Source organism: Cnephaeus nilssonii (genome assembly GCF_951640355.1).
Source record: "Cnephaeus nilssonii genome assembly, chromosome: X".
Classification (NCBI taxonomy): domain Eukaryota; kingdom Metazoa; phylum Chordata; class Mammalia; order Chiroptera; family Vespertilionidae; genus Cnephaeus; species Cnephaeus nilssonii.
In genome coordinates this window covers 124,749,287-124,762,610 of record NC_137071.1, presented here as the reverse complement: position 1 = coordinate 124,762,610, position 13,324 = coordinate 124,749,287, and the positions used below count along the sequence as shown (strand labels likewise).

General features: G+C 47.0%; 1 protein-coding gene across 7 annotated transcripts in view; it reads right to left on the bottom strand.

Annotated features, from left to right (window-relative positions):
• Positions 1-13,324, bottom strand: part of IQSEC2 (IQ motif and Sec7 domain ArfGEF 2) — an 84,980-nt gene that overhangs the window by 26,911 nt on the left and 44,745 nt on the right. For 2 of the 7 annotated variants that reach the window (XM_079764836.1, XM_079764834.1), the window contains one exon: positions 3,630-4,596. The exons of the other annotated variants lie outside the window; for them this stretch is intronic. In XM_079764836.1, the coding sequence (XP_079620962.1) occupies positions 4,500-4,596 (97 nt within the window). In that variant the 3' untranslated portion in view covers positions 3,630-4,499. Of the gene's footprint in view, positions 1-3,629; positions 4,597-13,324 lie in introns of those variants that run through there. 7 annotated transcript variants of the gene reach the window in all.

Below are 13,324 nucleotides of genomic sequence, written 5' to 3'. Positions count from 1 at the left end.
TGTGGGAGGAAGCTATTGAATGGTGCCTTGGCTAAGGAGAGGTGATAGAGATGAGGAGTGAAGGACCTTGTGAGTCAAGGCACTAAGACGGGGAGAAACGGGGCAGGACGTTCTGTATGGATTCATGGTAGACTGCCCATGGCAGAGGTACCAACCCTCCGGGGTTGCTGCTCTGAATGGGAGGTCTCTCTCCCTCCTTCCCTTTATTGGCACTGCCCGGAGCCAGGCAGCCAGCAGGGGATGGGATCAGGATGCAGTTGCCATGGAAATGAATGGGGGCTGTTGCTATAGATACCATAAGATGAGGGCAAGAGGAAGCCAGGGATGCTGAAGAGTATCCCCATGACAACTTGGGCTGGAAGGGGCGGGGGACCGGAAGTGAGAGATGAGAAAACAAGAGGAGGAGGTCAGTGCACCTAGATGAGGCCAGGGGCGCCGGGCTCTGGAGGAAGACTTCTGCAAACTGTTTCTGGGTCCAATCCCAGCAACACAAGAGATCCCAAACCTGAGGCCAGCCTGGCTTGGCCCAGGGGCTGGCAGGGGAGAAGGGAGCCTGGATAGAGAGTGGCGAACACGGGCTGGCAAGCACACAGACCTGGGTTTGAATCCCAGCTCCGCTTCTTTGCAGCCCTAAAAATAATAGGTATCATGTACTGAGTAGCTACTTTTTGCTAGGCCTAGCAACCCTGCAAGGTCTGGGTTGTTCTCCTGATGGGGATAACACAGATGAGGAAACTGAGGTACCGAGAGATGAAGGAGCTTACCCACAGTCTCAAAGCTCAGCCGTGGTGGAGCCAGGAATCATATCAAGGCTCCTGCTCTTACCACCACGCACTGAGTAGCCCCTCCAAGATGGAGTCCTGCATTTTCCAGCTTCCATTGCCTTCCCACAGGGGCATGCGGAGGGCCAGAGGCTGGGAAATACTTGTGGAGTGCATGAGTGAGGAAGCAACCCAGGAGGAACCAGGAAAGCCCGAGGTGAGAAGGCAGAAGTGCCAGCTGCGAGAGCAATGGCTCATGGGTTGGGCTGGCTGAGGGTAGGAGATTCACACTGGAATGGACTTTATGAACCTGACAATCCCACAGATGCAAAACGAGGTCCCAGCATGCAAAGTGACTTGCCCAGGGTCGCACAGGATGAGAATCTAAGTCCCCTATCTGCATGAGGGGAAATAAACCATGTTACACAAATAACCACAAAAAACCAAGTCCCCTTTTTGGCTTTTTAGCTGAATCTGTCCAGCCTCCCCCTCCCCAACCTTTAAGCTCCTAGAGTAGGCAACAGCAGGCTGCTTGCACTTCCTAGGCATCGAGCTGATGGGCACTGCCATGCCTGAGCTCATGCTCTTCCTTGGTTTCTTCCACTGGGGGTGCCCTCCCTCTCCCCTTTACCTGCAGACTCCATTGGTCTGGGGAAGCTCATCTGCATCCTGCAGCACCCTGTGCAGGCGAGCCCTCCTGAGAGGTTGGTTCTGACTCAGTATCTGACAGGGTCAGCTACTCCCCCCTGTATCCAGTGTACTCATGTCACCTGTCACCGTGGTCCTCATCTCCAGCTAACTTGTGGTTATCTATTGAAGTGTCCACCACCCACCCTGCTCCTCTTTCCCAAGGGCACTGGCTTGTGTGAGTCATCTCTGTGGATCCTCCAGGCCCAGGCCCAGCACACAGCAAGCAGCCACCTTGGTACCCTAAGAGCACAGGTGGTAGTCATGTGTGTCCGTGTGACTATCCTGCCTGATGACTATCCCTCTAGAAGCCACAGCCCACTATGCACAAAAGCCACCCACATCCAGTCTTGTGATTCTCTCCACCAGGTACAGAAAGTCGCCACCTCACACAAATGACCTCACACACTCAGAATTCCTCACACCCAGCCTCACACAATCACATTCCCTCAGATATATACCAGTGTACAGTCTCTTGCTCCGGTTAGACCTGCCGCCTCATGCAAAGACATGCACACATATGCACAGGCACACACATTTCCATCACAACTGATAGAATCCTACCCCCTTTCCACAGCACAGGACCTCAGCCAATTCAGTTGCCTACACAGGAGTCTACACCGTACCTCCCACACTGGCCATCTGACCCTGACTTGCCTCTTCTCTTGATTTAGTTGGACCCTTGGCCTCCCTACTTCCTTCTGTCTCCAATCAAATGTTCTCCCACTTCCCAGACGTGGGTCACCTAGACCCACGTGCCCTGGAGAGTCAGTCAAACAGAGCAATATACACACCATTCCCCAACACAACCCTAGAGCTCTCTACCAGGCTTTTGTCCATTCTGTTTCTCTCTCCTGTAATGCCTTCTCACTCTCTACACCTATTCAAACTCTTCCCAACCTTCCACTCTTGTCCATCCTTCTCCAGCAAGCTCTCTTGGACACCACCCCTCAGCCCACCTTAATATTTCTCTTCTCTTGGGGCCAAGAACATATTTAGCTCATTACTGAAGCCAGGTATGCTCAATCATTTCAACCCTTCACAGCCTGCCTATTTTCCCAAAAGATTTCTCATCTCCTCTGGGAGATAGAGAACTTGTGGAGAACACAGCCACTGTCTTTTGATCCCTCTCAGTACATAGCTTGAAGCCTTGCACACAATAGGTAGAAGAATCAATAAGGGAGAGAGGAAGAGAGGGAGGGAAGAAATAAATGAGAGTATGAATGAATAAATGAGTAGATGAGTTGAGTGACTGAGTGAAGCAATGAGTGAGAGAATGAGGTGAGCCTCTGGAAAAACTATGGGATCAATGTGATTGAGATGCTGAAGGGAAGGAGGAAAGAAAGGAGAGGAGGGATTCTCATCTGGGCCTTAATCAAAACAAGAGCCACCAATCACTGCACACTTGCCCAACCATGCACCAGACCCCATGCTGGGCTCCTTGTGTTTTCTTGCTAATCTGCATGACAACCCAGAGAGGTATAGTCTCACTGTACTCAGGAGGAAAATGAAGCACAAGAAGAAAATCCTTGCTCCAGTTTACACAGAGAATAAGCAGCAGAACCAGAGGTAAAAGCAGATTCATCTACTGCTAAAGGCACAGAAAGGGAAAGTCTTGGGGTATGTGCCCACTTGGGAATCTCCTGGATTTGCTCCTAACATAGACACATGATAGAAGATGTGGGTCCTATAGCCCATAAAGGACACCTTTCATCCTCCTGCCGACAGCCTCCAGGGATTCTTAGAACCAGCTTCTGGCAGATGCATAAACATTTAGGATCATTGCATCTGGGGGAAATGGCTTCCCCTCAGATCCAGAGATCCCTACAACTGTAGAATCAAAATCTCGAAAGTACAGAATCAAGGACTCTTAACATCTCAGAATATTTAAATCCCACCATCAGAAATTTTTTGAAATGTCAGAATCATAAAATCTTAAAACCACAGGATATTGGAGAATCCAAAATCACTGTAGAAATAGAAACTACAGGATTGCATGAACTGTATCACTGGATGATCATATCTTTAATTCACACTTTCTTATCACTGATGGAAATTCCTTTGTACACAGCAACACCCACTCTGGCATCTCAGGTTGACAGACTGTCAGAGCTGGAGAACCCTTGGAGATCCTCTGGTCAAACCTCCCTCCTCCTTTTACACATGAGGAAATTAGGTAGCAGAGAGGCCAAGTGACTCGTCCAAGTTGGCCAGCTCACACTTCCTCAGGCTGAGGGCTGGAGAAGGCAACAGGCTTGCATGTGGTGAGAACACCACACCATTCATTCATGATTAGGGTGTTGACAATACCTCAAATTAAACCCTATTCTCTCTCCCAGCCACTGTTCCCAGCCCTGGATAAGAAAGCAGGTAAGGCCCTGGTGAGGACAGGGAGAGGGAAGCAGGGGTGGGGTGGAACATACATCAGACAGAGAGAAGAGATCAGCTTTTATTGATGGAAATTCCTTTGTACACAGCAACACCCACTCTGAAAGGCCTTTTCCTCCTGATCATATTTACAGAGCACTATGGGAGTGGCAGGGGGCATGGGACAAAGCCCTCAAGCAGTGGAAGAGATGGCAGCAATGGCCACAGCAAGGGAGAGCGACGGGGGGAACTCGGCAGGTCGGGGCCCGCCCCCGTCTGGTCCTCTGAGCCCTAGGCACCCTGCATCTCTGTTTGTGCTCACAGAGGACAGAGGTAGGTCCTTGGGATGTCATTTGGAGACCTCTCCAGGAGTGGCAGGCTCCAGGGTGCCTGGGAAGTGGGGTGCAGGTGTGGGAGGGTCCACGTTCCAAGCTCCAAGCTCTGCTGCTCCCACATTTTAGTCAGATCTAAGGCTCCAGCCTTTATAATTTCGGGGGCTGGAGTCCAGGGGAGACAGCAGTGGGGGTAGAAATTCCAAGAAGGAGGTGGGGGAGGGAAGGGGCACTATGCTTGCCCATCTGGTTCTTGAAGCAGGAATGGGGTCCCACGGGGGATGCGGGGAAGGGGGCAGGGGGCTGGTTAAGGCTTTTGCTTCTGCATAGAAAATGGCCCTTGTCCTCTCAGTTACCGAGAGGAGGGACTGCTGCACTCGGAGGCTGGACAGCAGAACTGATGAGCGTCTTCCTCTTCCTCTTCCTCAGTCTCCTCCTCCTCCTCTTCCCTGGGACCAGGAAGGGCAGGGTAGAGGCCACAGGCGGCGGGTGACAGAGAGAGGCAGAGGCATTAGTTTGCAGAGCAGGGGAGATACATGAAGGGCTGGAACCAGGGAGGTGGGGCAATGGTGGAGGTCAGAATGGGGAGGCCAGCCAGATTGTGCTTGGCCACACCCTACTAGGGCTCAGTCTCAGGTTTTAGGAAGAGTATACAAACTCCACAGCAGACCAGACCGGCACCCAACTTTTATTTGAATATAAATAGTAGCAATTTGCCCTCTAGAGCACTTTGCAGTACTTCACCTCATTTAACTCCCTCCCCCCCCCCCCCCAACCTTGCAACATTTGAGAGATAGGGAATGGAAGCTCAGAGAGGGTAGATTAGCTGCCCCAGGCCACATACCTGGATGAGAGTTAGAGTCAGGATGTAAACCTGGAGTTCCAAGCCTCAGACTCATCCCTCTAGGGCCTTTGGTGAATTTGGCACTAGCTCTAGAAATCCACCCTGCCCCGGAAGGACAAAGATTTGTATTTCCTGAAGGCTCGGGCTTGGGAAACTAGGAGATACTTAGAAATGGAGTGTGGGAAAGCTCACAGCTTTGAATGCAAACAGACCTGGGTTCCAATACCAGCTGTACAAGTGCTTCCAGGCTATGTCCCCAAGGCATATTATCACCCCTCTTGGAGCCTCAGTTTTCTCATCTGTAAAAAATGGGGCTCACAGGCCAACCCCACTGGGTTGTTGAAAGGACTGGAACATACGTCAAGTGCCTGGCAAAGAAGAGCAATGGGGATGTGGTGGTGGTGGTGGTGGTTATTCACTGCTCATGAGCTGAATGTAATTCCCAGGGTGGCCATTTGCACCCACACAGAAGTGCCACAGAGGCAGGGAGGAGTCATTGCAGGAATAAACGCCTGTCCTGAGAGCACTGCGGAGTGGTCCCAGGGGCCAGTCTGCATGTGGCAGTCACTGGAGCTGCACTACAGTTTCAAGGGGTGGGTGGACAGACAGTAGGGCTAGGGGTCGGGGCTGTGGGACCCCGTGCCTTGGGAGTGAAAAGCCTGATCTGCAGAGAGCCCATGAAACAGTATCACTCCACTCCTGGACCCCTGGGCTTGGGAGAGGCAGTAGGTATGGAATCCAGGAAATTGGAGGATTGGAAAAAGGTGGGAAGGAAAGAGGATAGGCAAGGGAAGGCACTGCTGTCCATCTCACAGACAGACAAGCATGCGCACGCACACACACGCAGGCACGCTCACACTCACACGCAGCACGCTCACACTCATACATGCGCACGCAGGCACGCTTGCACACACACCCTCCTTGTAGTCAGAATTCCCTCTGACACATTGTTCCACAGAGCCCCTGAGTCAACAGAATCACATGAACCAGGGCTCAAGTCCCGAGCAAGTAGCTCCCCCTTTCTGAGTCTCCCATTCCTCATCTATAAAAGGAGAAGCAGGCTCCACATCTCTCAAGGCTGTCATGAGGAACAAATAATCTTCCAGGCCCTCTGCTCACTTCCCTCCTATCCAGGCCAGGCCCCTGCTACCCTTCACCCTGACACTGCAGCCATTTCCTGATTTCTTCTTCCTGCCCTCCTGGACCACATTAGCCTTCCTGAAGCCCACCTTTGACCATGAATCTCTTCTGCTCAGACACCCACTTTGGCTCCCCACTCCTTGGACTTTAGAGTCAGACTGACCTGAGTTTTCATTACCAGCTCACCACCTTCTAGCTGGATGAACTTGGGTCTATTTCTTCACTTCTCTAGGACTTGTTTTCCTTGTCTGCAAAATGAGGAAATAGCTATTCCTCAGGGCTTGGTGGGATTAAATAAATTCAAGTATGTAAAGCACCTACCACAGGGTAGGTCTGGTGCTTCATACATGGTAACTTATTATTACTTGTCGTTATCAATGACATCAATGTTATCCTGCTCACTCATGCCCAGCCTTCATCAAACTAGCTTGTTCATGATTCCATCAGCATGCCCAGCCTCTTCACGCCTCTATGCCTTTGCTAATTCTATTTCTTCCTTCTGCCCAGATCTTTGCCTATTGAAATCCCATCTGAACTTCATGGCCCAGCTCAAATGCTGCTTCCTACAGGAAGCCCTCCCTGACTCCCAACCAAAAGTATTCTTTGCTTCCTCTTAGCTCCAGCATCCATGCCCTTGGCCAGGAATCCCCATTTATTGCTTTGAACTTTCCTGAAGCATTTCTTTCACCAATTTTCTCAATGCCCTTGTATTCCCCTCGCCCCACTATCACCACCACCTCTGCTTTCCTTTCCCTATGCTATTTAAGGCCAGTCCCTCCACCTGGGCTCTGGAGCCCACCCCTGCTACCTCCTCCACAGCAATCATCCCCTCTCCCTTCTGTATTTCAACCTCTCCCTCTCGGTGCCTCCTTCCTACCAACATTTATAGAAGCTCAAGTCTCTCCCATCTGGGATTAAAAAACCCTCTATCTGCCCCCACATCTCCCTCTAGCACTTACTGCCCCTCTCTCCTCTTCACAGCTAAACTTCTTGAGAAATTCGTCTACACTGGCCATCTCCATTTCAGTACCTCCCACAAGCTCTTCAACCCACTGCAATCTGCCTCATGCGCCCACCACGCCATGGAAACTGCTCTTAGTAAGGTCGCCCAGGACCTCCTAGTGGTTAAAGCCAACAGACTCTCTTCCACCCTCATCTTACTTCCCCAACTGTAACATTTGCCACTCTTAACAAGCCCCTCCAGTGCACAGAGGGCTCTTTCCTTCCTCTGCTTCAGTGAGCCTACTCCCTGCTGGTTTTCCTCCTACTTCTCTGCCCACCCCAGCTCTTCTTCCTCTCCCCATTCCTTATGTGCTAGTACCTCTTACCCAGCTCTGCTCTGATGCTGTTCTCTTCCATTCCACACTCTGTCACTGATCTCATTCCATTGCATAACTTCAGGTATCGCTGAGGACCCCTGCAGCTCTCTCTCTAGCATGGTCTCTCTCCTGGGTCCCAGACCCATCTTGCCTAAGGTTTGCTGGAAGCTCCACCAGGATGGCCCTTAGGGCCTTCAGAGCTCACCTCTAACTCACCATCTTACCACCGCAAACATATCTTCCTGCATTTCCCACCTTACCAAAGGCACCACCATTCATCCAGTTGCCCAAGCCCAGAACACACCTGGGAGTCACCCTAGATTCTTCCTGCTCCCTTAGCAATTCCAGTGATCAAATCCTGTTTATTGTACCTGCTAAATAGATCCCAAAAGCTATAAATACATCACCTGCCCCCTACCACCTCATTTTCTACTCTTCTTGCTCCTTGTTCACTCTGCAATCATACTGGTCTCTCTAATGTCTCTCAAACATAATGAGCGCACTTGCCTCAGGGCTTTTGCACTGATATTCCTCCCCAAGATAGGTGTGGCACCAGACACAGCCTACATATATTTAGTTGTTTACTTATGAATTATCTGTCTCACCCACTGTAAGATCTATCAAGACAGGCATCTGTTTTGTTCAGTGCTATACCGCTAATCCCCAGCACAGTGCCTGGGACTCAATAAATATTTGTCAAATGGATGAATGCATTGCCAGGTCTGAACACTAGCACTTACTGTGAACTCCACCCTCGGTCATCTCCACCTCCCACCCTCACCCATTATCTTTTTAGTCTTTAACTCCGGTCCTCTCTTCTTCCCAATCACCTCTCAAATCTATCTCCTCTGCTCCCTCCCCATTGCCATACCTTAGCTTATCTCTCTCTTGGGTTACTACAACAGCCTCCTCCCTAGTTTCCCTTCATTCTAAAGTGCTCACTTGATATTGTCATTTTCCCTACTCAAGAACTGCTCATGGCTCTCCAGCTGCCTACCACCAAAAAGAAGCCTGGATTCCCCAGACAGCTGTTTGAAGCATGTCTAATCTCGACACACGCCAATGTTTAGTTTCACCATTTCTTACCTCCAGGTCTTTGTTTACACGCTCAGAGCATCCTCTCCCACTTCTACCTCTTACAATCTTTATGAACGTCAAATGACTGGCTCAAACACTACTTTCTTCAGAAAATTCACAAACCAGAAGTAATTCCTCTCCAAAATCCATAGAGAAGTGTCTCCAATGTCCCTCAGGATCTCCAAGTATCAGGAGTAGGATGGAAGGTAGTAATTACGTCTGGGACCAAAGACTTTTGGGGCTGGGTTAGCACTAATAGGGGTTCCCTTTTCCTCCTGCACTATTACCCTGGACTCTGTCCCCCTGGACCTCTGCTAACACCAATTCATCCTTGACTCCTCTCTTTCCCTCAACTTCTATTGGTGCTATTTCATTAATAACTCTCAAAGGATTTAGATTCCATAATTTGAAGTTAAAATGCTTCTATGTGAATGGTGCCCACTGAAGTAGTGCAACAGTAGCCCTGCTCAATCCATTTCTTCTATGCTAACACTCCAGTTTGGGTCTTCCAGCTGGCCTCCATGCACAGAATCCATTTTTCATACTGCAAATGTGATGTTTCTAAATGACAAATGTTACCAAATTCCTCTCCTATTTATAATCCATTCACATGACAGTTCGTCACCAGAAACACTGATTCTTAACCTTTTGGGAGAAACACAAACTCTTTATGTATTTAATGAAAGTCATTAACCATCTCCCTGACAAAAAAATACACATAGGTATACACACACAACATTTTTCATTCAGTTTCAGGAGGCTCATGGGCCACTTGAAGCCCATCTGGGGTCCATACACTCCAGGTTAAGAACCTCTGGCTCTACCCAATAACATCCAGGTTCTTTTGTATATACTGTTCCTTCTGACTGGACTGTTCTTCCACACTTCACCTTTCTGTCCCTAGCTAACTCTTACATATCCTCTAAGGCTTAGCTCTTAGGCTGAGTGGACCTGCATTAGACCTAGCTGGGGCCAGATCCCTTCCTCTGGGTTTCCACAGCCCCCTGTGCTCTCCTCTCTTATAGCCCTTCTCAGTCTCCCCAACTGACTGGGAACTTGTGGAAGGCAAGAACCATTACCCAGCACAGGCTGTAGCCACAGCAGAACTCCATAAGTGTCTACTGAAATGAATACTAACAACTGCTACACTGTTTTGAGTACCCATTGTGTGCCAGGCACTCAGCGAGGTGAGTTCTATTTGTGATCTCATCTACTCTTCAATAAACAAACCCCATGATGTTGGTGGTATTGTGTCCTTTTTAACAGATAAGGAGGTAGGCTAAGAGATGTGGAGTGGTTCAGCTAGTGAGTGACAGAGTTGGGATTGAAATTGAGATGTGTTGGCACCAATGCAAGTATTGGTCCACCATGCCCCCCTGCCCTGGATTGTGAGATTGAGAGATGGCATCAGCAAAGAAAAAACAAAACAAAAAACAACAGCAGCCCAGCTGGCGTGGCTCAGTGGTTGAGCGTCAACCTATGAACCAGGAGGCCACAGTTCCATTCCCAGTTGGGGCACATGCCAGGGTTTTGGGCTGGATCCCCAGTAAGGGGCGTGCAGGAGGCAGCCAATCAATGATTCTCTCTCATCATTGATGTTTCTATCTCTCCCTCTCCTTTCCTCGCTGAAATCAATAAAAATATATTAAAACAACAACAAAACAAACAGGACTAAGACCCAAGGCCAGAATACCCTGCCTGGGCTCCATTTCCCAGAGCCACCTACTTTGACTTTCCCTCCTGTGTCACCTTCATGCAAGGCCAGGGACCTGACAAGGACCTTTCTTCTTTTGGTACCATCCCATGTACTACTTTCAGCCTCATTCCAAAGCTGCAGTATGGCCAGGCCATCCTTTTCTCCAGAACCATCCCCAGGCACATACAGATTTTAGATCCCATCTAATCCAATGCTACACACTCGACCAGGAGGAAAACAAGACACAGATAGTCTCTGCCCTTCAAGAATTGATAGTCACCCAGGAGTTTTACTTTTATCGTCTCCAATCAGCCCTGAGAGATAAGTAGGCATTATCCTCATTACACAGACGAGGAAACAGAGGCTCAGATGTTAAATGTCTTGGCCCAAGTCATAGAGTTGGTAAGTGGCCAAACTTGGACTTGAATAAAGGTACTGACTCAACCATTTTTCCCCCATTAGGTCATCCCACTTGGAAGAGCCAAAAGTGGGCAACTATTTCTGGCAGGGATGGGGGAAGAAGGAAAACTATTACTATTTCAACACTCAATATACATGTCCCCTCCTGTAGGATATAGAAAGGTTAGGTGCTCCTCCTCTGGCAGCCGTCTGAGCCTACTTCTGTCCCATCCCAAACCATACTCCACTGTCATTGTCTATGTGTCTCTCTCCCTTCTAAAAGTTGAACTCCCTAATGGTAGAACTAGATACAGTTCACTCCCATATCCAACCAAGGTTCAGCACAAGGCCTAACCAAGGGCAGGCAGGACAAACATTTGCTAAATGAATGAGGTGGTCTTTCAGCTAGTTATTAAAAAGAGAAGCAAGATCTGAACAGTGGATACAGGAAAAAGATATCGAGGAGAAGGGAAATGAGTTAGTAAAAGCAAGGAAATGGCACCAAAGAAATAGGCCAATGCTTTCAAAATTGTGACAGGGTGCGTATAACATGTTGTCATTGTTGTTATGGGGATTTTGTTTTCCTTACAAGAATGGGAGCATACTATAAGCCCTGTTCTGCAACTTGCTTTTTTCATATAATAATAAAACTTGGAGATCTTTCCATGCCAGTATATTGAGATAAATCTTTTTCTTTTGATCTGCTACAGAGTAATCATGAAGATGGATCATGAAGGAAAAGCTGTTCCTTAGTAATGGACATTCAGGTAGTTTTAATTTTCGCTATTACAAACAATGCTGCAATGAATATCTTTGCATATGTCTGGAAGTAGTTTTGAAGGATAAGTTCTTAAACATTGAATTGCTGGGCCAAAGGAATGAACATTTTGTTTAAAATGTAGATAAAAAGTTATTTCTGTTGCTTTAACACTTTTACAGACTAAATACAAATAGAGTATTCCTGCTAATATAATCCTGTTTTTATCTTGAGAAGCATATGTCATGCAAGCTTTTCATTAAGAGTTGGTTGAGCCCAGCCAGTGTAGTTCAGTGGTTGAGCATTTTCCCATGAACCAAGAGGTCACAGTTCAATTTCTGGTCAGGGCACATGCCTGGGGTTGCAGCACAATCCCCAGTGGCAGTCGGGGGGAGGGGTGTGCTCTCTCATCATTGATGTGTCTTTCTCTCCCTCTCCCTTCCTCTCTCAAAATCAATAGAAAAACATTTAAAAAGAGTTGGTTGAGAATGCTATCCTATAAAGATATATGATAAAGTATGACTTAGATTTGCAGTTGGAATTGAGGTATTTCAGGAAAGCCTCTCTCTGCTAGCCAAATTGGGGTCCATACAGTAGTAAAACCTTAGAGAAATCTAGCTTTAAGACATCGTTCCTAGCTTGGAAGTACTAGTATCTGACATTTAAGATTCTGGTAGCAACTAATAAAATTGTCCCATTAAAACAATGGTACCAATTTGTACTCCAATCAAGGTGAGAGGTTCTGTTCCCTCACAACCCTTTCAATATTTTAAATTTTAGTCCTTCCAAATTGATGCTTCATTGTTGTTTTAGTTACATTTCTTTGGCTTTAGTAAGCTTGAGCATTCTTTCTCATTCATTAGTTAATTGTCTATTTCTTCCCTGAATTTTCAAATCATGTTATTTCTCCATTTTAAATGGGTTCTACACCTTTTTTCTTATTTTTTTTCCTTTTTTCTTATTGATTTCCAGGAGACAATATAGATACAAACAGAGATAGGAACCTTTGCCTGATATCTATGTAACAAATACTTTCTCCTAGCCTGTTGTTTATGTTTCAACTTTGTATATAGCATCCTTCTCCACACAGAAGTTCTTAACCTTAATGTAGTTGAAATTACTGCTCTTCACTTTATGGCTTATGGGTTTTTAAGTCATGCTCAGAAAGGCTTTTCTACCCTAATACTAAATATTCTGATAGATCTCAGAGGGAAATGGGGGGGGGGAGGGCAAGGGAAGAGATTAACCTAAGAATTTATATGCATATTATGCATATATGCATAGCCCAGGGACACAAACAATAGTACAGTGAATGCCTGGGGTGAGGGGGTGGGGTGGGGGCCAGGTAGAGTTAACAATAAAAATAAAAATTTTTTAAAAAGAACACATGGAGGCAAAAAATAAAATCCCTACATTGACAAAATGTGAAAAAAAAAATCTGGATTTTCCTTTGGCAGTTTTACAGCTTTATTTTTTGTATTTGTTTATGTATGAGGTAAGGGTTTTAATTTAATTTTTTTCCAAGTGGTAGCCAATAATCCCATCCCATTTACTGACTCATCCCACTGATTTGAAATGTGTTCTTTATCCTAAATTAAATTCCCATATGAACATTTGGATTTGTTTCTAAACTCTCTATTTTGTTCCATTTATGCATTCTTCTGTTTCTGTGATGATTTCTAATTATTGCAGTTTTATGGTAAATTTTTTGTATCAACTAGGGCAAGTCCCCCCTCATTGTTCTTTTTAAAAACTTTTCTTAGTAATTCATGGGCATTTACTCTTCCAAACGAACTTCAAAATCCAATTGCCCAATTCTCAAAGAAAATATCACTGAAATTTGAATGAGAAATGCATAGAACCTTTTGACCAAATTGGGGGGGGGGGGAGGAGGAGGAAATGTCATTTTTACCTTGTTGAATCTTCCCATCCAGGAATAGGATAG